The 25,297-nt window shown below is 33.3% G+C and overlaps 1 protein-coding gene across 3 annotated transcripts; it reads right to left on the minus strand.

Annotated features, from left to right (window-relative positions):
* Positions 1–2,922: 2,922 nt before the first annotated feature.
* LOC120338810 (S-adenosylhomocysteine hydrolase-like protein 1) lies at positions 2,923–24,034 on the minus strand. Of its 3 annotated transcripts, none has more exons than XM_039406768.2 (15): positions 23,856–24,034; positions 22,302–22,392; positions 14,338–14,393; positions 12,731–12,922; positions 11,875–11,977; positions 10,870–11,071; positions 9,838–9,907; positions 8,598–8,644; positions 7,826–7,978; positions 6,738–6,808; positions 5,636–5,730; positions 5,155–5,322; positions 4,383–4,461; positions 3,713–3,833; positions 2,923–3,276 (listed from the first exon to the last, which is right to left on the minus strand). In XM_039406768.2, the coding sequence occupies exons 1-15, from the start codon at positions 23,979–23,981 to the stop codon at positions 3,270–3,272; spliced, it is 1,581 nt and encodes a 526-aa protein (XP_039262702.1). In that variant the 5' UTR covers positions 23,982–24,034; the 3' UTR covers positions 2,923–3,269. The 3 variants fall into 3 exon arrangements, with proteins under 3 accessions (XP_039262702.1, XP_039262701.1, XP_039262703.2); XM_039406767.2 differs by lacking the exon at positions 23,856–24,034 and adding an exon at positions 22,781–23,086; XM_039406769.2 differs by lacking the exons at positions 22,302–22,392; positions 23,856–24,034 and adding an exon at positions 17,035–17,388.
* Between the last annotated feature and the right edge of the window lie 1,263 nt (positions 24,035–25,297).

Here is a 25,297-nt window from a genome sequence, read left to right on the forward strand (position 1 = left end):
TTTTGGGTCCCGTATACACCCGTTTTAAAGCGTTTACCTTTCATAACCAAATTCTTGCACTTGGGGTGTAATCAATTGATAGGTTATGTCTAATTACAGCATTTGCGAAAATTTAAATTCGGAATGAATGTGCTGTTATTTAATATTTATTATTATAAAAAGTTTTCATCAGTCCACTTTACTTACTAAACAACAACAAGAAAAGTAACAACAATAATTTAGCAAAGGGATACACACGTGCACTTGATGCCCCATAATTTTAGACATAATATTTTATTAGTGTTATGATCTGATAATGCCATTTTGAACTTTTTATGAAAAGATAAGAGTCTCTAATGTGGTAACTGACTCAGATGACCGTAAATGGTCGTATCGTTACCTCCCAGTCATAACGAAAACTTTTCTTTCACCTATTTCGTTATTATCATATTTTATATTATGTGTTTTCTGGTTGACGAAATAGTAAATTCTCTCTCTCTCTCTCTAAGGCCTAAGCTATATACGTAGTTCGGGCCTGCAGGAATGTAAATTTGTAACACGAAATTGGAACTAATCCGATATAAACTAAAATAAGTAGGTAACATTTCTGATATTGTGGCTTGATATCTACAAAAGTAATATTCTTCTCACATTGTTCTTGCGTCATGAGTCATGACCATAATTCAAAAAATTCGTCAACCGCGATGACACATGGTTTATGCAAAAATGAAATATTTTCCAAATTTGTTTTCTATATGCCAAAGTGTTTTTTCCACTTTTTTTTACTCAAACCCCTTTTTGCTTGTAGTGAAACATTTGCAAAATATAATTATAAGACGATAAAAATTTATTATTTTCATTATTCTATAAGCTGCGTAAAATCACTTCTTTGCCCTCTACTTTCCTGCATTTTTGACACATCAAAGCAATTTAAATTTATCTTCGTACTCAATCCAGTATATTATGAAACGTATTAGAAATTGAGCAAAATCCTTATTCGTTTCGTAAGTGTAATGTACCTTACCAGCTTTGTTTTCCCACTTTGCTTGCAACATGCTTCGAACGCTCGAGGCTTTGTACTATTTTATTTAGAATATATATTGTATATATATATATGTTAAAAATGTGCTGGAGACAAAATAAACGAGTGTAAATATTTCGTTTTCGTTTAAATATTCGTTTTGTTGTTTAAAAAAATATTATCACTTAAACTTGAGTGATTCTGATGAAAAATTCAGCCATCGTATATTTGTCCTAATTTCTGATTTATTGTTTTTTTTTAAAGGGAAAAATACAATCCTAGACTGGCCACGAACCAAAATGTTTCCGTTTAACAATAAACATTTTTGTTCAAAAATAACTTTCGAAAATGCATAAACAAAACACAAATAAATAAGTCTCTCAGTCCGGTACCCCAAATTCAACACCCGTCCCCAAAATTTTGGCGCGTCACTGATTTTAACATATATATCGAGACTAGTTATGGAATTCGAAAATGGAAGGTATAAAGTAAATATATATTTCGAAATCATTATTTATTTTTAGAAATTTATTTCAACATTTGAGTATCCTATTGCGAAGCAGACAACAAATAAACTGTGACACACAGAAGATACGCGGTATATTGTTCACGGTTGCAAACTCCCACAACGTTCTGTGGATAAATTTCCATGAGTGGGGCTAGAATATTCTGGAGTGGCACCCCGATGGTTTAAGTTAGAGGCCACTCCTTACATTTTCCAACGTCCTGTGCGACGTAGTACTCCATATACAGTATATAGATTATCTATAGTTGGTGATAGGATACATTTAGTCTGCCGAATAAGATTTATCGTATATATATATATATATATATATTACGACCAGGGCTGGGCATTTTCGAATACCTTGTGATTTCAGAATCGAATCGAATAATTTTTTTCGAATCGAATCTCGAATACTTGAAAATATATATTTGTAAGCGACTTTAATATAGTAATTGGTCCTCTCAACAAATGAATTACTGAAGACATAGAATAAATCACTCAGATAGATTACTGAGCGTTCACACAGAATAACAAACACGTTTTATCAATAACTTACTACAGAAAATAGTCATATGTTAGAATTTCGTTAAAAAAATATGACTCCATTGAAAAAAAATTGGGGAATTCACCTCGACCATTAGCGGAAAGATAAAAACAAGATGGCGGCGATTCGAAATTTAGCTCTGAACCGATTCGAATAATTTACTATTCGATTCGAAATGCCCAGCTCTAATTACGACTTGTTAATTGCAATCAGCAGCACGTTCCATATTGACAGATAACGTGTGAGAAGTGTTTAATCACATAACGGGAGAGTGGTGTTTAAAACGGCCAAATCAGTTTTCAATAAATAGAATATAAATGGCGGCTTCTCTAGGATTAGTATTTGCTTTCCGAAATGGCGAGTTACAACAGGTTGAGCCAGAGATGAAGACTAAATTATGGTCACTTCTGGCATCTATGATTTGGGAAGAATACTCGAAACGCTACTTTGCCATCGTATGGCGCTCGCAAGCAAGATGATGGTATATAGCTTCGGAAGAACCAAACAACGGTTTTGTTCACGACTCCCGACCCGCCAGTCAATCAGTATCTAACTAACTGCAAACCACTACCGCACATATATGGAGAGTTCAAATCCTCAGTTATTTCAACGCCCGGGCACCTATCCGTGCGAATGGGGCGGCAGTTAGACACACTACGATGAGGCAGTCTCTTCCCCAGTACATACACGAAACATCTTACCCTTAGATGCTTACCGCAATCTAATATATTTGGAACCATTGGTCATATCGACCCAGCCTCGTAACTAGCCTACCTATGTCAAAAACGGCGTGTGAAGTATTTTATAAGAAAAGATCTTGCTTCTTTGTATCAGGCCCTCATACTACTATATCATTAACGAAACGGAAGAAACCACTGTATATAAATATGTATTCACAGCACATTTTCAAGCCAATTTTAACACCGCAATATAATGAAGGAAAAACGAATATTTCAGCACTACATAAGAAAGATTAGTTGAGGCAAACATTGCCAACATTACTGTAAATTGCTGGAAACTTGACACTCGAGAGTTGACAATTGAAGAGATGAACAATTATATTAAACTAACTGAATTCTTGAATCTAAATTCTTCCAAATGAAGTTGGCAAGACGAAATTACAACAGCCATTTTTTATAATAGACAATCAAGTGTTATTATGACGGGACGACTTTATAATATGAAGGCGATGCTATGAAACAGGAATCTTGCGGAATACTTCAATACCTGAAAATATGTTATAAATTAATACAAATTTACATATATAAATATATTTTCCCTGATAGTGTGATCGGAAGGGTTCTAAGTTTTAGTGTCAAAACCTGCTCACTGTCATATCTGACAAAAGTATGTCTCTATCCATTGTCTTTTTAAAGATAATTTGCCTGAAGCGAGGTTGCAAACGCCCACTCAAAAAAAAAGATACTCATCTCCATGGTACATCAAGTGCCAATATATACGGATTAACGAAAGATTGGGAATTTTAGTGGGCGGTGAGTAGGTATGGATTGGCGACGAAGACTTTAAACAGATCAAGTTGATACGATCAGTGAATTTTTCCTTAGAAAATCAGTCGATGCGCTTGGAGAAATTTTGCATATACAGTAATTTAATATTCATATACACCACCAAACTAAATGAAAGCAATTAAATCCAAACAGACCTGTAATAGTTTGGTTTGAAAGGTCCTGACTTATTAAATCCGAGATATTTTGCTTGTTCGTCTGTAAGTTCAGTGAGGTGGGCATCAAATGTAGCCAAATGTAAACTTGCAACATATTCATCTGGAAGAGAAAAAACAAGGTATGAGATGGTATATTGCACATAGCTCAACTCAATACATGCAGAAAATGATATTTTATCAGAGATGTCGAATACCTGAAGAAATTAAAATATAATAGACTCTTAAACTTGGGATTGATTTGGAATCTTTTTATTTTGAATTGTCTTCAGATTTAACTATTGATAAGTTTGGTTAATGGAGAGCAAGAATCAAAACAATGTTTTCTACAATACAAAATTCGATGTTTATGAAAAAGAAGATCAGAATGAATTCAATATCTTATGTTTGAAATTTTTTTTTAGAAGACTCCCAAATTATAAGTTATTCAGTAATTAGCAAGAACGTTATCGCTATTTTAAGTGTTAGTTATTGATTGACAATTATTTAATATTTTGAAAATGGAAACAATAGTTTAAAAAACACTCTTTCAAGAGGAGGTGCCAGTCTGTAACTAATGTTTAGTAAATGTCTGCGATACAACATAATCAACTCCTAATAATATTGTCCCCATTGATTTTCCTTCACCCACTAACAATACATTTATACATACCCATCTTTTTTGGAAGTAAATAAACATCCCTTTGATATCTACCATCTGGACAGTTAAACAGCTCAATTAACGCAAGTGCCTGAAAAAAAGATTCAAATTGATCAAATCAAAGTGATTTTGTCAAACGGAAATATGACGGAGATGTGCAAAATAATAAATTTTTCTACAATTACAATCAAAAATTGCACTGAAACTATAGTGCTAAATGGTATTTCAACACTTCTGGGCTCTATGGCTTAGTTAGTAAGAGTTTAAGATTGATAAGCCGTTAAAGTAAACCATGTCGATGTCGGCATGTGTAATAAATCGGGTAGCCATGTTGAACAGAAAAGATTCCAGTCTGTACGAAAATAGCTCTTCAATTAATTACGGGAGGCTTCGGACAGATGATATAAAGGATGCCTCATAAACAAATTCTTTCATCTATATCTGTTCTGCTTGTCTTAAGTCTTACTCTGAGTAAACAAGAGTAACATTTAACATGTGATGAGAGAAGTATTCTTCTTCATATTTTAGAAAAAAATAGGGAGCATTGACATATCATGAAGATAGCTGATTTTGCTTTTTGCGGGTTAGAAGATAACCAATTTTACATCCAGGAAAAAGTTTTGAACCATTTGAAGTCAAAATCCATTTGTCTTTATGAGTGTCTTCAGGGCTTGCTAGAGCATATTTTTTGACATTTGAATTTATATTTCTACTTCCTACTCAATTCTGACATACTACTACATACCACAGAATATGGTATACAAATTGTATTACAAAGTCTTACTTGTGTGCAGTGAGTTATAGACAAAACGAACGAGGGGACACTGGAACAACTTAAGTTGAGAAGACGACCTTCTGCAAGCAACACAATGCGTTTTCCGTCTGGCCATATAACATGATCAACTTGTGAGCGTACTTTTTCCCACGTTAATTCAGGCGTCTTCAAACTTGCCTGGAAATAAATCAGTAAACATTTTTATCCTGTCCAGTGAACTAAGTCCATTATTAGGAATTTAACGAAGGCATACAAAAAAAAACTGGAATGTTACATGTATAAATGTGTACGGTAAAAGTACCAAATATGACAGTTTTGCAAGAAAAGCACTGATTACACAAAAGTATCCTATTTATCTTTATGTAAATTTAAAACATTAATTTGAAAGGCAGGTAGGTAGTACCATATACATTTGTATATATCTGCATTAACATGCACATATGCCTTTGACTTTATAAATCAATCTTAGACAACAAAATAAAAGTCATACCACATCTATTTCTGTGTTACTGTGCCCCATATTACATATAATAGCACCATTCTTCATTTTGTCTAGAGATTCTCTTGTAATAACATTTTTGTTGCCTGTAAAGTATAGTAAGATAGTTATTAGACTCCACCAGTAGAATATATACATAACTATATAAAGTGTAAAATCCCAGGGTCAAATCATTGACATTATTGTGCTCCCATTTCTAATGATTGTTTCAGATGCTTTTTGGCAGTGGTTGTGATATTTTCCATCATCCATGCCAAGACTGACACAAAATGTAGAGGGATATCAAATTTCAAGCATCAAAATACCATTACATTGATTGGATAGATCTCAATTTTTCAAATTGAATAAAGAATTTTAAACAACATTAAAGTCGTAAGAAATAATTAGATATAACTGGCGATTCTGACAATTACCAAATGCCTTTATTGCATCATAATTCAAGGTTACATAACAATAAAATTAACAGATTTTGTAAGAATAAAATATATATATTGTAGTATAGTGCTTCGAAATGTTATTGCTAAAAAAAGTCTTCAAAATCCTTAATGTCTGACTAGGTGAAATCTCCGCTAATCAGAAGTATTTGTGTTTAGAGGATCACAATACTATAGCTTTCGACATGCTAAAATTATCAGCTATAAATAGGTACTCATTCTCCTTACTTGAGCCCAATGCATTAATCATATATCTAGTAAACAGTCCTCAAAAACCGCAAAATGTTACAGTTTAATAATTAATTACACAACGGAAAATAACTTTTGCATAGGCTCTCTCATATCTATAATATATTTATGTTCGTGAACAACTCAACATAGGAAATATTTACAACCCCCATATATTGAGTAAACTTTGTAAATTGTTGTAACAAACCAGGAAAAAAAAGCATCCTGGTACATGTTTGTTAATAAATAATTTATTTTGCGACTCTGTCATTTAATTCAAGTTTACTCATGAAATAATTGCCTTCCAACAATTCCAATTTTCTGAAGGTCTAAGTCTTTAATAGCACAGGTACCAATATATTTTTATCCTTTTTTATGGCCTCAAGGCCACAATTACAAATGAAGAAATAACTTTTTCCTGCCTGCCTTACCTGTACATGTTATGAAAATATCTGCAGTTCTCACCATTTCATTTAGACGAACAACACGAAACCCGTCCATGCTGTAAAAACAATGATATATTTCTGTCGATTTACTTTTTAAAAGATCGCCAGACTTCAATATTACTAGAATTAGATTTAGAAAAGTGAATTAATTATAAGCCAAAGCCATTGTCTTTCATTGCGTTGGTTATAAGACTTCTTGAGAATAGCTAATCACTCCAATCCTTTAAAATGTAGACACATAGTATATGACCTGTGATTGTGCAAACCAGGGTTTTAGAGTCTAGAGTTTCACAATTAGTGGTCCAAGATTTCGAAGTGAGTACATAGTACATACTAATATTAATAACTGTCCATGGGTTCTAATAACATTGATTCTGGAGCCAGAGCTGGAGTCATATTTTCAAAACTCCCGTATCCGGAGTAGAAATTTTGAATCCCTCAGAATCAGATTCAGAATCTCAGACCCATAAGAGTAGCAATAGCAGTCAAATTTTCAATAAAAATGAAACGTGCATTGGCTTGACAGAGTATTTTCAACAAACAATTAAAGAAGGCATGCATATGCCAGTGTTGTTTATGGTCAAAATTTGGTTGGTTACTAGAGTTCGAATTTGGATTCAAAATGTCCTTCAATCTGGAGTTGAAGACATAATCTTATATCAACACTGTGTCAATTTTTCACAGCTTTGACGTAGACCACCAGAGATGCCATTGCACACGATTATCTCAAACACAATTCATCGACATAGTATTTTGATAATGAAAACATTGTAAATACAGTACGCCATCATTCTACTCATTATCTTCGAGTTGACACAGATCAAACATGACCAAGTGTGGAATGCTGTTAGAACATGCCAACGAGGTTCAACCCAAAAGTAAGCCATCAATCTACCCGATATCTTCAAGTTGACATAGATCAAACATGATTAAGTGTGGAACGATGTTAGAACAGGCTAACAAGGTTCAAGCCATAGAGAGCTATATATACACATATATTCAATGACACAGGAATCTACATATCATGAATATCTAATTCCTATTTGCCATCAAACAAACAACAAGGCACTCACCATGCCTGTAATGCACATATCGGATCGATTTCTGTAATGTACACAATTGCTCCCATTCCTTTAAGAGCAGAACAACAACCTTTTCCTACTTCTCCATATCCACACACCAACACTTGTTTTCCACCGAACATCATATCAGTAGTTCGTTTCAAACTTAAAGAGATATAATTGATCATAAAGTTTAAATAATAGTGATAAAGCCATTATTTAATTTCTGAAAAATATAAAAATACCTAAACTCAATTAAATCACTCTTTGTCATAAATTTCCTGCATTTCCAAACATCAAATTCATCAAATATACAATTATCACTATTGTTCTGTGTTCTTTGTTTAATATGACCTTATTTAGAATATGATCCAAGTTTTGAAAGTATTATTTTAGAATGCATTAAGAATAGTTCAAGATCATGAGGGATTCCAGGCGTTTATTATTAACTTTCATTCCATGTACTTCAATGAGAAATTTTTTCTGTAACTCCGATTTAAGCCAGGTATTGGGAAATAAATACAAATTCTGTTCAGTAAATTAACAAAAACGTTCCCGCAAAATTGTCCTAATAACATGGTCTGGTACATGGTCACAATTCACAACATATTGTTAATCAGAAATGTAGACAAAATATGAAAGCATGATAAATGATAATCAATCGTTGAATTCAATCACTAGATGCATTTTTAGAGTACATATGCTTGTTTCAACTTCATATAAGTAATTATCTGGTAATATTATGACCAGCTAATAAATAATTGAATATATAAAGCACACTCACCCATCTAGAATGGATTCACGACACGAGTATAAGTTGTCAAATTTTTGCTGTAATAAAAAAAAAGTGATTAGAAAAAAACATGGAACATAAACTGGTACGTACAGTTCTATTCCACTGCTATGTTTTTTGAAGAAAAATATAAATTTGTATGGGTTGCCATCTTGCCATCTTCCCAGTTTTCTTTAGTCTTATGAATGAATGAATACTTGCACAATATGTACATATCGTTTCAGAGTGGTGAACAGCTGATATGTTTTATTTTGTTGGCGAGATATACTAGTATATATACCAAGCGGCAGTTCGTGAACTTAAACTTACCGGTAAACTATCGCATTGAGGGGGAAGCAAAGGGAGTTGAAGAGTTAAAAGCAATTACATGCCTTCACACATATTTTCTGATGACATTACAATGTCTTCTTGATGAAAAACGATTACAAAATAAAATTGACTTGACATTCTGATTTATAAATGAGTCAAAATGAACTGTTTTATATTAAACTTTACATCTCAAAACAAAGAATTTCAAGATTCAAAAACAATTTACATGGATCAGGATCCAAAATAGCTTTAAAAATTTTAAAATTAACAAGTTTACAAGCAGTCACTAGCAATTTTTTTAATTATAACCTGTAAGCTTTAAAACCAAAAAATCTAGCACAACACAATTTTGTTTTCCTAATATAACAAAACATGTTATTTTGATATTACATTGATATAATCCCATCAAGAGATAAAAATTTAATTGACTTCAGCAATGTCACCTATAATACAGTGAAAGTTTATTTAAGGCCGATGAAACGCCTTCATGCTAAGAAGGTTCAGGAACCTGATTTAACTACACTCAAAGAGGCTTTTAGGAATTAGAATAGTCATTATGAAAATGCATGTTATATTGAATCAAACATAGCATAGAGTAGGTTAAAAAAAATTTCCCCCAAAAAAGCTCAATTCAGTATGAATGTTCAAAAATTGTTTTGATATGGGTAAATGATTTTTGAAAGCTCAATTTATTAATTTAGGTAAAGACATAATAGGGAGTTCCATGAAACATGGAATTTATAATAGAAATTCAAAATTCCAATTAAAAACGATTTTATGGCAAAATTTGGAGATATTTTTGAAAATCGGAATTCAGATTACTTGGTATAACCATCCATTGGTACGAACCACAAAAGATTCACATTAAACCATTCATTTGAAATGAAGACACATAAAAATAAACGTCATCAAATTATCTAACCTTGGTGACAGAGTCATTCACATTCATGGCTGGTATGGCGAGTTTTCCCGTTTTTGCAAGTTGATATAATCTAAAGAAATTATTAAAAAAAATGCATTGGAACGAATACAAATGTTTCACAAATTTAAAGACCCGTTATACATGGTGTCCCAAAATAAATGGAACCCATGAATTCGATTACCAATTGTGTTGGTATCATTTATTTTGGAACACCCTGTATACAGGGAGAGTAGAGAACATTTTAGACAAAGCCAAACAAAGACAAGAACAATTTCATCTAAATTTAAATCACTCAGAAAGTCATCTCTGATCATCTATGAGCAAGTTGCGGTGACTAATGAAATAACGATCGAACCTAGATAGAGTTATGGTGATGTATTACGTCCTGCTAAATATAGATTGGCCCGAGACTTGAGGTAGTTCAGGTCAATATGAAATACGATGAGTGGGTGAAATGATCTGGTTATTGAAGCATCGCCTTAATTATGCTATTGTATATGTCATGCTTTACTGAAAAAATCATTCAACCAAGAATTGGGAAGCGTATCAAATTTGTTTGCTGCTAAATGCTAGCAATTCTACTCAAGTTACGTGTATATATCTATACCTGACTATTTTTATTTATAACTTACATTAGTTTTTAATTTTAAGATCACTATTTTAGTATACTGTTGTAAATATAGACTCATGGATTAATTATAAAAATTCATTCCTGAAATACTGTGGAAAACCAAATGGAACAAAACTGTCCAAATAACAAAACAATTACAAATTTGTTGAATTTCCGATTGGTCCGAAATGGTCAAATCGAATGGTACACTATTCTGTACGACAAATACAAACCAAAACTTTACAAATTTGTAAATAATTATGCTTGTCCGAAGACTGTCAAAATAACAAAATAATTACAATTTTTTTAATTAACCCCAGATGGTCCGAAATGGTCAAACCGAATATAATCCTATTCCTTAAGGCAAATACCATTCCAAAAATGGTCAAATTTTTCGCAAAATAGTTCAGAGTCTCACAAACCTGTGGACACCAGTCACACTCTCCTCAACAATTCCTTTTGCAGCTCTGAATATAGAAGGATATTTTTTGATAATGGAATGAGTAAGATCGCCACCATCATCCAAGATCAGATTAGGTTGCCAACCATCAGCAGTGATACATTTTTCGATGCACCACCAAAAATCTTCCTCCTCCTCACCCTTCCAAGCAAAGACTGGATGCCCTGGAATCGCGAAATTTTATAAAATTTAGATTTAATGCAAATTGAAAAATATAAATATGATCAAAAATTAAAAAAAAAAATTGAAGCAAAAAAAATTACCAACTTTGTGATTTATGTTAATTTTTTTTTTGAGGCAGTATAGCAAGTTTGAAATTGAATTTATTTCGAGAATTTACTAATACTTATTTATTCAGTGGACATCGTTGAACTCAATGTGTAACACACAAATATAAAAATTCAAATGCTTTTCAGTACGCTGATTCCAAAAGTAATGACTATTATCAGAATGAACCCTTTCACTTTAAATTGATTATTACCGTAAATTACATATTTCAATAAACTATGCTGAAATAATCATTATTATCAGACAATAAGATCTGGTATAATACGGTATATGAGCATACTACTACCTACGAGGTAGGGAAGTTACAGTAATAAATGTCAGGATTTAGAATTGATATGAAAATTGTATTACAACGAAAGCATTGTTCTGGTGAATACCAGATGTAAACATTTTATCAAACATTGTGCTGTTATGCCTTTATATTTGCTGGCTAGAGGAAAATCTAATAATCTTTCCTTACATGAGGCAGGATAAATGATAAATAAACAAATACTGTATTCATAAATAGCCTGTCCAAAAATAATTCATTATGTTTTCTAGTAAGATTCACTAAATTCTATTGAACATTCACAGAAATTTCTTATCAATCATATTCATAAAACAAAAAAAATATTATGGAAAACTATACAGCAACAACTAGAATTGATAGCTTAATAAATAAAACATATGTAGGCATTACCTGCTTCTGCCAAAGCAGCAGCGACTTCGTTCTGTGTGGAATAAATGTTACAAGCACACCATCTCACTTTTGCACCAAGACAGATGAGAGTTTCAATGAGCACCTGTGAGATAGGAAAATCAAGTAAGAAATTATTGAATATTAATCAAATCTTAGATCATAAATTACTGATCAGTGATCAATGTCTCTAAAATATCTTCCCAACCACTCAATGATAAGGTTATTTTAAAAGGTGAACAACAACAGCAGTAGCAGGTGAAATAAAACTAAAAATCAAATTCAAGGCTCAGCTTGGTGGTTGAGGAAAAGATTAAGAAGAAAAGGAAATATTTAAAGTAAATAAATAGTTTGCATACTATGAATAATAGTGTGAATAAAACCCCTCCAATTGTGTTGTGACCAATTGTAAAATTGACAAACATCATGAGTGAGTGTAAAATTAAATACTTCTTGTTGTTTTCTTTATTTTAGAATTTTTTTTAAATTGCAGCTACTCAATGCACATTCCCTATAGACTGTTTAATAATCCGATCCTAATTGTATTGCCCAAAATTCAAAGTACCATCTGTGTGCATGTAACTTTGTATGTGTATAAATAAATTGGATTATGTTGAATTTTTTATATTCACTCAAAAATCTATTAGTATAATTTATGTTACATTATGATAATGCATAAACATATAAACATACAAAAAGAAAATGATTAGAAATTTAGAATACAGACTGCAGAGTCTACAATTTCATGTAAATAATTAATTAAATTATGCAGAATTTCTTTTAATCACTCAAAAGGTGTTACAGTATATGCAAATGAATGAAAATAAACATTCAGAACAAAAATGATTAAAACACCGACCGCTGACTGAGCAGATATATGCGTACATCCCACAATTTTAGCCCCTTGTAGAGGTTTGTCGCTCTGAGCACGACGGCGTAAATCCATCAAAGCTGGCATTTCTTGTTCGGCAATTTCTATCTCACGACGGCCAAAATCAGCATGTTTGATATTCCTGATGCAGAAGTCTGAGAATATTCCTTGAGAATTCACCTTAAAAAGATTATAATTCATATGTACAAACAATAACAGGAATAATGATGAAAAATATTATCTAGACGTGAGGAGAATGATTAAATGAATTGAATATACTACAATAGAAAATTCATCTCACATGAAAGGGTGCTCCCGAAGGACTCGTACCAAGATGGCGCACAACTTGAACACAGTATGTGTACCAGGTTAGGGTTGTTCAGGTTGTGCGTCATCTTGGTGCCCACGAAAGTATATGTGAATTGTCCAAAAAACTATTTATAAAAAGTCAAATCATTCAATCAAATTTCTACATTATTTTCAAATAAGTGAAGATATCAAAAATGCAGAAATCAAGTTCAACTCAACAACATAGGGATGTGCATAACTTACAATAATAGGCCTATTGAATATTTTACGATATTATTTGGTGCATTTCATCTCTCCTCTGAATTGAATTATTGCATAAGGAAAAATTGCAATATCAAAGATAAAATTGAATGTTTCATCCCAGGAGACTGATTTCCCAGAAAAACATTGATTCCAATTATCTAGTTTATAGAGAAAACAATTTTGTTGTTCAAAACATTTAATACTATTGAATTGAATTCCAGTGAGTGAATCATTCAGAAATTCAATTAGTTTGCTATAATAGGTTGTTCATGTGGGCCACACATGGTATGGTGTAATAAGATCACAATATATATAGATATATATAATTTTCTGAAGGTTAAATAATTATATCTAGTTTATTATTCTAAAATCAAATTTTCCCTGTCAAATTGAAATCAATCAGTTTTGAATGCTATACGAAATAAAGTAATAAGTCAGACCCTGGTGCTTATATCCATCATGAAAGGTAATGATGTATAATCAAAAGATCAAGAGATAGGTATAAATTAGCTGTCACTCATGTCTTGCATAAAGAAAAGTAAAAAATCTTTTTTAAAAAAATCCTCCCTATTTCTATTCATATTCTTGAATCATAGCTATCAACAACAATAACAACACAGAGCTATAGAATCTCATTAAAAAGCACAGCCATAATAAATCATATTTCACTGAGAATAATATCATTAAGTCTGCCACTCAAGAGTTTTATACTTCAAATACCCTACATATTTTCAAAATAATAAGATGGTTCCCTCATTAGTTGTCCATAAATAATGCCAATATTAATGAGTGTGAACTATCAAATGTTTCATAACCATCTGGTTATGGCGACATAACAGTGCGTATAGACAGCACATACAAAATGCGTATACACTGCTATGAAGTGCATGGATGACATTTTTAGCATCTATAAGTGAGATATAACAAATGTTGTTAAAAAAAACTTTGTAATTTGTAAGAATAATTGGCTGTTTGACAAATTTTCTGTTTTCGAGCGCCACCCTATATATCTCATAACTTTGAAAAAATTTGATAATAAATACCTGATTTCTTTCTCTTGGTGAAATATCATCTTCTTCATCTGAACTGGAATAAGACCCTAAAAAGATAATGATAACAATTCATTAAAAATCATCCGGGTTAATATCCCATGCCCACCACCTCAAGCAGAGTGTACTAAATTCGATAGGAATACAGGACCTTGTTTGGAGAAAAATAAGTACCGTACATTTGATATCAATGGCTGCTTGCTCTACAGTGCCTTGTTTCGAATGAAAGGCCATAAAAAACAGTAATGCACACTTGATGATAGCAGCCATATTAAAATTAGCACAAAATTATACTGCCTCATAATAAGACATAGACTATAATAGCCAAGAATTTTAACCAAGAAAAATTGGACTATATTTTCACATTGAAGATTATATTCAAACAATATATCGACAGTATTGTATTAGCAGTGATGAAATAAAAACAGGAATTGCTAGTTCCATGAGGTAAAAAAAAACAGAAGAAATACCCTTAAATAAATAGCCAAGAATTTTAACCAAGAAAAATTGGACTATATTTTCACATTGAAGATTATATTCAAACAATATATCGACAGTATTGTATTAGCAGTGATGAAATAAAAACAGGAATTGCTAGTTCCATGAGGTAAAAAAAAACAGAAGAAATACCCTTAAATAAATACAGAAGAAAGTTATTAAAAATGATAACAGAATAGCTAAATTTCGGATCTTGAAGTAAACAGTAATAGAAACAGATTTTAAAGTGAGGAGAAATAGGCAAAATAAACAGTCATAAACAATATCAAAATTGACACTTTGAACAAACAGATATAATTTTTATAAGGTATTTTGCATTCTCGTTCGAAAACAAGGCACAAAAAAAAGAGGCACTCATACGACTCATAGTGTATGTAAGGAATAAATTATAGATCCAATATATGGCATAATGACTGTAAAAACAGACAACTGCAGTAAAATTGCAGCTACCGGTAAACTGCATAGACAATCATATTTTCCTAATTGCACTTCAAGAAGTATAATATTGTCAATAAATCTCAAATGGTGAAAAACAGATGAAACTCACTCGATAAAACTGAAAGATAATAATGTCCAGGAGCACTATGGCCAGTTACTGCCATTTTTGACTATCAATGCAAGAATGCAACTTTCAACAAAATATTTCAAGTGACAATCAAGGTGTAATAAATTCATATATATACACAAGAGTGGACAATAATTCAGTGCCATCCTATAAGGTTAAATTAATGATGTGAAATCGAAAACACTTTCATCAATGTCAGAATTAAAGTTATAAACTATTGACTTGTGAAGTTGAAAGACAATTCAAAGGACATATTAAATGTATGTCTGGATGACAAATGACATTCTTTATTCGAGAAGAAAGTGAAAGACAATCAATCATTTTATAGAAATACAATGGACTTGACAGATTTAGTGTCATCATGCCAGGAAGCTAGTATGTAAATGCTATTAGAATGCGCATCTTACAAAAATAGCAATTCAACAGAAATAAAATAGGATAGACAAGTTGTCCAAAGTTCAAGTAGGAAGAAATGGCTGTTTCAGATGTTAGAAAATGAAATTAGTTATAACTGGTTGTATTTGATCAAAAGAGGACATATTTCTCACAAAATTTTAGTGCTTGCAAAGTGATAAATCATATATTGGGTAAGGATAGCTTCAACTGAATAGTTTGATATTCTTTAATTCTATAGCATGTGAATGGAATTTTAAAAGTAACATGAAAGGATAAATTTTGCAGTAAACCATGATAAAATCCGAATGAACCACGATATAACTGCAAAAATGACCCAAAGTTTGCAAACAACCACATAATTTCAACTATTTTATTTTCTAAAAAATACTGTACTAATAGTATTAATCAATTTCAAATTATTTATTGAATTTTTGGTTAACAAAAAGTTAGAAATTGACTGAACAAATCTTATTGATTATTGTTCACCAACTTAAATGACAGCGGGGACAAATATATTAATTGAACTTGAAAGAATTTATCTCTGTGTAAGTTTTATTGATTATATGGCAGATGGGTAATTTAGCATTGAAATGCAATTCTCAAAATAATCAATATTTCATTTACAACAAACTCAATACACAGCAAGCAATCAAATACCAGTAACATTTACTAAATGGAAGTAATGACAAAGTGAAGAATAATAAGAAAAAATCCTCTTATTTAGCATTTCAAATAATTATAAGTGTAGAACAGGGGTCGGCAACCTTTTGTCGCTCGCGGGCCAAAATTAAAGGTTGCAAGTCATTGGCGGGCCGCACATATTTTCAGAATGTTAAAAATCGAATGGATGATGGATGAATCACATTTCATCACACAGATCAGAAGTTGAATTAAGCAGCGCGCGAAGACTGACCATTTGAATATTTTTTGCGCCATTAAACCATTAGCATCAACTTTTCTGCATTTTGTTGTCATTTGCCCAAATTATAATTAAATTATAGGCTCATTAAACGAGTGATTGTGAATTATATACTTGTTACGTTAGAATATGATTTAGTCTACACGTAATTTTTTTGCGTAAAGAATATAATCGACAAAACAGCTATAATTTGTTACTATAACTCAGTGAAGCATCACCCGCGGGCCGTAGGTTGCTGACCCCTGGTGTAGAATGTCATTACACTCTTACAAAGATACGCATCACAGATTAAATTTGGTATTTTAAAATTTACCTATGCTACTTGTTGTTGAAAATTCACGTGACAAAGTCACACTTGCCCTTCTGTGTTGACGAGTACTTCTTGAGGCAACCTCGGGTTCCCGTTCATTCACTTTTTCAAGTTTAAATGACACTTCATGCTGAGTTTTTTCAGGATAATTATGAACAATAGTTGACATTGACATCGTATATTATGTCCATGTAAGATTTTTAATAAGAACTGATTGAGTACAGATTCATTTATTTATAATATTGACTGCATCACAGCTAAACGCATAAACTTAGTTCCCTTTTTATTTGTTGATTGTACAATACAAATACAGAGGACATCCATTCAAGGGCGCAGTCAAGGATGTGCAAAACAATTACAGTGTATTATATTCTTGATTTCAAAAATGCATATATTGAAAAGAATTGTAACTTTGAGTGGTAAGTCTATCCATTTTGACAACACGACTTTACTCAAATGCTCAAAGCTGAAAACCAATCCAAATATGAACTTCTTTCATATTTTTACTTCTCATCAATTCAACAAAGGCATGGAGAAATGTTAACTTTTGTCTTTGAATATGGTGGGGAATAGAAATAAATTGAACATTTCACAATTGAAATTCTCATTTTTACAATAACATCTCAATGGCTTCTGAATAGCATATTGGGCCATTCTAGATGCAAAGCCAAATAGACTAAGATATGGACAGAAGAACTATAAAAATCATTTGGTTCCAATTGAGATAAGGTGGAAGCAATATTCGGGTACTACTAAATATCTAAATATAGGAAGCTTCGACATTACACATTATTGTAACAGTCATGTACTAACAATCATACAATAACTGGTGGTTGCTATCTCAATGAGTCACATCACTATCTCTATAATGTACCAGCATAACTTCAAAAATAAAATACCTATCTTAATTTTACTAAACTTGCAGACATTCTCAATATTCCATTTCGAACATGCCACCTATAAATTCAATCAAACACCCTTCCTCCTTGTCTTACATGAAACATTTTGAATATAGGCCAACAAGTTATAACAACAAAGCACTAACGCATCTTACTTACACCCGCGCTGCGCACAAATCAAAATAGCAACGATTGGAAAATTTAGCTTGAACTTAAATCGACGACTAATTCCAAACAAACGGACGTCACAGGTAAAACGCCGAAGACATCGATCGCATTCGCTGAATCGTGACCCTCGGCATGATGTGAGTTGTATACCGCTTGCCCTGTCTCTGCGGAAACATAAGTCATACTGAACCGCGCTTCAGGCATTTATGATTATTATTATTGAAACATACTGTATGTGATAGATAGACAACGAACAAAATCCGACTCTTAGCTGACGCCCGTAAAGTAAACATGTAAAGTCTAATCCGTTATGTACCGTACGGAGTCATTCGGGATTCCAAATCTTTATTTGTACGAATCTGTCTATATTTCCGGTACTAGTTAATTTTTCACGGACGTAGAGGAAGAGAACGGCGAAATGTAAGATAGAAAATCCACTCTAGTCACGTTTGAGTGACTCCGAAAGTAAACAATAATTATCCCCACTTAGAGACAAATCAGCTGTTATTGATAAACCGTAACTCAGATGACGGCTCTTTGCGAATGGTTTATTGAAAGCGACCATTCGTTCAGAAACGTTTAACTTTTTGCAGCAGAAACTTTTTTGTAGAAGTCAATAGAAGACATGCGAAATAATAGTGCAAAACGATGTGCGGAAACAGGCAGATATTGTTTATTTAGAAGACGAACATAGCATTGGTATTGTTTGATTTTGCAGTCTATTTAAAAATGCGTTTTATTTATTATGAGAGTAACAGACTAGAGATCTTGCGCAATTATTACCATGTGTCTGGTTAAGGTTTGGTGTTTGGCGACACGCCGAAGTTGCGTTTGATAACCGTATCTGAAAATAAGACCCGTTCATTGTAAAATAGACATAGACCGGATTGAAGATTTAAGGGGATTGATAAACTATAAGTACAACCACGCTAAAGCAGTGCGGTACTGCCCCAAGCGGATATTATCAGATTTTGAGAATATTTAAATTTCTATTTCGGAATCCATGCTTTTGTCTCCGACACAGTTCATTCCGGGAAGGCCGCTTCAAAACGATTTTATGATTTTCTCAGTTACGGAAAAGACGATGGTGAATGGCGACACGCTTTTATGAAGTGAGCTGGTAGTGCTTCAATTGCTTTTTTATAAATACGTTACGTTGAATACGTTATAATATTTTTTATCGACAGCGAAACACTTGTTCTTCAAAATACTCAATAGTAACAGAATAATATTTTGTTTCAGTTGTAATAATATAGCACTTTATTTTAACATCTTGCTGAAAGCGCAAACAGAATGTATTTAATCAGTCATTTTATTTGGGTTCTCTGACAAACAACACAAAAAGTAAACAGACGAACAAAATGCAGAGATACCTGGGAGGCGAGCATAACTTGAAATAAAGTTAAAATGCGCACAAATACAAGTGTTGGTTAGTCACTGCGTGAGAAAACTTTTTTCAATTACTCAGAAGTAACCGGATCAGAGATAAGCGCTAGTACCGGGCCGTTGTAATCAAATTCATTCATTGCGAAACCAAGCGCGCACAACAACGAATAATTCTAAGTTTATATGTGGACATAATACAATATGCAAACAAAGAACTTCAGTCGATGATAACAAATCAATCTAGTCCACGACACTCTTCTTCAACATCGATATAAAATGAGAGTAGCGCAAAATCACCGATGAAACATCGATTTTAAAGGTAATTATTAATAGGCAAAAACGTGTCTTTTTGGGAAGGTTACGCGAAATATTATCATCCTTCCATTAGCTCAACAAACTTACAAACCACAACGTGTGCGAAATCAAACAGTGTTGCCCACACACCTTTGTTGAGGTGTTTTTATATTGCCTCTGGGATGAGACAATGTTGCTAGGTTAGTTTCCACACAAAACGTCGTAAGAACCCATACAAGCATAGCATACACGTGTACAGCTTACCGGCTATTGGCGCACAATTTAAAACTATACTATTAAAAACTTCGGCGTTCGTAGAGTCTTGTGTTCTTGATTTTGTCCAGCTTCTGGGTGGACACAGCACAAACAAGTATATGGAAAACAAATTGCCAAAAGTTGCTGCCCACACCATGTTGAATTCCGTACATTTTTAATCGATACCATACGGACCCTTTTCCAAAAATAACCTCCAACTTCGCGAGCTGAAATCACATGAACAAGCTATTTATTTCTGCATCAAGAATGGTTTTGATTGTACACATAAGACAATTACCAATCTTGCGACAGAAAATTTATCAGTTACCGCGCGCAAGTGGGCATGCTTGTCTGTCACATAAATTCGTGGCCCATTGGTCACATATCGCGTTATCAACCAGTTTTGTATTCTTGTATATGTAAACTAAATGCGTGTTATATGATGCATCCAAGTTTTCGCCTTTCGCGAATTTACATTTTACAGTAAAACCTCCGAACTGATGAATAGATAATTGCATCTTCTAATGAATATTATAATTTTGCTGATTATATCCACGTATCCGTTATGCTTTCAGATATCTGCTGATCATGACGGTCCTAACAAACCTACTGGTCAAAATTTAGATAAAGATAAAATCTAATGGTCCTCCTGGAAAAGGACTTCACAACTCCAGTATTTTTGCAAGCGTGATTATAGATGCTTTATATTTGGTGACCGTACATTTGAACCCATGCGTATATCCACGGGTTCAATCTATATGCGGGTGCTAAAACCCATGGGTTAGGGTTAGTATGGGTTTAACTATCCGTGAAACAAAAACAATTCCATAGGTGCAAGAGCATACAGGTGCAATTGTCATGGGTTCAAATGTAATGCAACCTTTATATTTATCATAATTCGTTGGATGATTGTACCAAGCAGCTTCGGTGCAGTCCCTGTGCCAAGCTCATATCTATTACCACTATAAGACTTTCAAATAAAAGTTCCAGCTGTTACATTGTCTTAGATTCTCAAGTATCTGTGGTCACTGTGCTTGGATACCACCGAATATTAAGATTATTTTTAGCTGAACTACTGCAAATATTATTTCTTGCATCAGGAGTGTGACCGGAATCGGGTAGTAAAAAGTGACTAAGAGGCAGTGGACTTCACTATCGCAATTTATATAAGTTTGTTTATTCGTAATTATGCCTCTATTGCCATCATTGCTTTTTTTATTCAAGTATTGATGGGAGTTCAGATAACCGATTTCTGATATGAAGGCCATTTTGGGGTTTAAATCTCTATTCAATTATATTCATTTCTCGTGCAATGGACTAAAAAATATTATGCAACTTCACTTCTGGGCTTGCTCTGAGCAAGTAATATCAAACACATATTGGTTAAATCAATGGACACTTGAAAATTTCATTTCTAAGACAATATTAAAACATCTACAATCACAATGTGAAATTTTTTTTATCCAATTCAAATTTTTCTTGGGTAACTTCTATTTTTTTAATATTTTTGATATGCAGATTTCAAAAAATGTACATCCATCAGTTTTCCTTGCACTTTGATTCGCTGTGAGAATAGTGTGTACAGCTAACATGCCGTTTGAGCAAACTTCCAAGCCATTAATAAATGAGTTGAAAAATCAGGGCACCAGAAATCTGTACTATTTATACTATGTAGGACAAATCATGCTCCATTTCGGGTTGTTTGCTCAGCTAATAACTTAGCTGGAGATTGGGCAGTCATCCATAACTTCCTGACTATCTAAGGAATTTTAAAAGTACCTTCAAGCATTTAAACAACACATTTAACACATTTTTCACCAATGACTTTGAAAACATGACTATTTGAAGTAATTTTGTAGAGAATATGAATAGTGCTATCAAATACATGCTTACTCATCTTTTTTCAAGGTGTTAAATATTGATCATATCAGAGAAGAACACAAAATCAATTAGAAAGTATAAAGAAAACAGTCTTGCTTCAATAATATTCAGGATCTTTCACTGAAGTGACTGCATCGCAGTTCCACAGACCATTCTAACAGAAACGTCAGAAATGGAGCAAGGATAAGAGCAATGATTAACCATTAATATGGTTGTTATGATATAAGCTTTTCCGTTGTTGAAGTTAAAAAAGCCTAAAGTACTTTCAGACCAGATTATACTTTTGATGGTCCATAAAAATAACCAATGGCCATTTTCGATACAATCGGTTTTATTCAAAACTTGCTTAGATTTTACAAGTCACAAAGCATCCCTTTTCATATTTACCTGAACTGAAGCTATCTGCTGATGAAGCTGAAACGGAACGTGACATAGACCTCCGTTTTCGCGGTTTCCGATCTTCGGCAAAAGATATTTGCTGTAAAAAAATTGTACATGTCAGACCATAGATTGACTTCGACATACTATCATGTATTCAATACAACAATGAAAGAAAAATAGGCTCAGTCAAGTAAATGGTATTATTTCAAGATGTTGGATTACAATAGATCTTGTCTAACATGTATGTATTACTGAAGGCATGATGGACTGATCTGGTAAACTGCATGTGTTTGTTAAAATGTTGGCTGAAAAAAAAAACTTATACTGAACCTCACTTGCAAACTCATTAGGGTGACTAATGCTCCTGACTAATGCGTGCTAAATGGAATTAAACATAGCCTACTATTTAACTTAGAAAAGCTGCACATACTCTGAATATTATCTTTAACAAGGAATATAAACTTTTCATGTCATTTTTGACCTACTGAATTTTTATTAGCTATGGTTGATAATCGCCTTGGCTGTATCAGAGTATCCTGTGGCGCGACTGCATATTTCCTTGAGCGTGTGCGACTTCTTTGCTTCCTCAATACTTTTCTTCTCTCCTCCAAATTTACTGACGCTGAAGAAGATGCTAATGCCATCGAACTAAGCACAGGGTGTGTTGTACCATTCCCCATTTCATGTACTTTAATTCTTGGTATATCAGACATTTTTGTCTCTTTTAAATTGAATTGAAGACTAGGAAACTAATTTGGATCTAAACCCTAACACTATATATTGACTAGCAAACAATAAACATAATGGGAATTGTATGAGTTGACCTGGATATTTCTACTGCTGTACTGCACTTCAACTCAGACTTGTACACAAATCAAAAAATTAAATACATTCACAGTAATGTCAACTTTTTCTTCTGACTATGGTCAATCAACACTATCATTAGCAACATATATAAAAACAACAACAACTTTTGTAAACACATTGAGTGTTGTTCATTTTATATTACTGTCTTATATTTCACAAATAATGTTCGCTTCCATGCCGAAACAAGATACTTTAACTCCCTCGATATATCTCTATTAGCAAATTGATTAAGATTGTAAAAAATTAACAAATGAACTGGTAAAGTTGTAAACAAAATCTAGGTAAACGACATTCAGAAACTCTTGGCTAGTTATCAGTGAAACATCCCGACGATTGGCAATAAAATGTGAGCTACTGCAATAATCGTTTTCCACTTATTATTACTGTATTATGATCCACTTAATTTTTAACAATTTTATTCAATAAATATCTTTAAGAGCAATTCTACACACTAGTACAGTAGTATGAATTGCGGAATGGAATAGATTGTTTTAATCCCTAACGGAAAGCCCACAAGTGTACGAATCTTTCCGGAAACTGACATCGCCCACATGCAGACATGTCTGTGTAGACGCTGGCGCAGAATACCCAGTTCTGCAGTTAGAGTTAAGAGATCAGGGAGTGCTTGTTTCAAATCCTAATTTTCAGCCGAATTACCAAGTCTGTTAGCAGACAAGCGATGAAAAAACTTACCCTATTCGCAGTTTCTGGTTGAAGACCCTTTTTGTTTGCACTGGCCTGATGGGACTTCTGTGCCTCCAAAACAGGACCAGAATCTCCGCGACTGCCACTTTCAGATACTATTTTGGCTTCAGACATGGTGTACTACCTATATCTTATTCAACTATAATAATTTAATCACTAAATTTTGTAATAACACTAGTTTGAGAAAAAGGCAATGGAATGGACAGAACCCTACATCCGCACATAAGCCATAAAAATGCCCCACCATTCCAGTGTTATATATTCTTATATATGCCTGTGTGTATTTAATACCAGAATACGATAGTACAAACAACATTACCGGTAGTGGTGCAGATACACAAGTGTTTATTTTTAATATTGCAGTATTGTCAAATATGATATTCTACCAGTTTCATCACATTGACCAACTAGACTACAGGACTTAGATACACCGACAGAAATATCCTAATACAACTGTGAAAACTAAGTCATAAAACTTGTGTAACTCGCGCAATTTGGTCAAAGTTCGCGAAACCCTGCACAGACAACTAGGATTTTCGTTAGATTGTTCAAATTACGGACTGACGGATACCGGTACTATACCACATTTTGTTATGTTGAGAACGTATGTGGTTACCCTTGACCCGCAATATTAAATAACAACACAAAACCCGGAGAACATAACACCCCGTTCGCTATTCCAGAATTTTGTTTTGTATTGTAGGTGACCTTTATAAGAATAGACACCTCACAGCTGATCGACGATAGCGTCACGAGACGATGAATGTCGACCTCGTGTTGTCTCGAGCTTGTCAACCCGGCATTTTATATAAATCCGACCCCGGTTTCAACTGTGTATTTTTCACACTGCGCAACGGACACATGTAGGAAATGATACCATAGAAACCCAGGGCACTAAGTTTCTATGATATTACCATATTACCTATGCTTTTTCTGTGATTTTTATGTCCGACCGCCGTCGGGCGCGAAAGTGGCTACTTCGAGTGAAGATTTTCCTAAACATGTAGTCGACACATTCATCGCTTCGACCCGCACAGTATGCTGGAGTCTTTATTGTTATGCACTTGAAAGAGACTCGTGAATTGTTTCGACCCGCATAGTTTGCTGAAGGTTCCATTGTTTTGCGTTTTACTAGACATGTAGTAGACCAATGACATTAAACAACATGATGCGCAACTCCGGCATTTTTGTCCGAAGATCGTATTCGATAGCACGCTCCAATGCACATACTTGACGAGACGAAAACGAGCGGATGTGTGTTGCTTTCAAGGCGTAGCACGAATGGTGTTCGTGCCTGCTTTGACAGTTGTTGTCGATTTTAATGATATTTTTGAAAGTTGGGGTAAAAAGAAATCGGTAAAAGGTAAGGTGAATACTATTGTTGTATATCACACCCGGGCATCGCACTGTTAAGTACATGTGGGAAAGCC

The sequence above is a fragment of the Styela clava genome, chromosome 9, assembly GCF_964204865.1.
Source record: "Styela clava chromosome 9, kaStyClav1.hap1.2, whole genome shotgun sequence".
NCBI lineage: Eukaryota > Metazoa > Chordata > Ascidiacea > Stolidobranchia > Styelidae > Styela > Styela clava.

What these genes read in the sequence shown, in the direction of transcription:
- LOC120338810 (XM_039406767.2), bottom strand. Translation starts at nt 23,008, where the DNA reads ATGTCTGATATACCAAGAATTAAAGTACATGAAATGGGGAATGGTACA. An exon ending in CGTGAATCCATTCTAGATGG is followed by an intron (nt 7,979 to 8,597) that starts GTGAGTGTGCTT and finishes TATCTCTTTAAG; the next exon opens with TTTGAAACGAACTACTGATA. An exon ending in CTATAACTCACTGCACACAA is followed by an intron (nt 4,462 to 5,154) that starts GTAAGACTTTGT and finishes TCTTTTTTTCAG; the next exon opens with GCACTTGCGTTAATTGAGCT.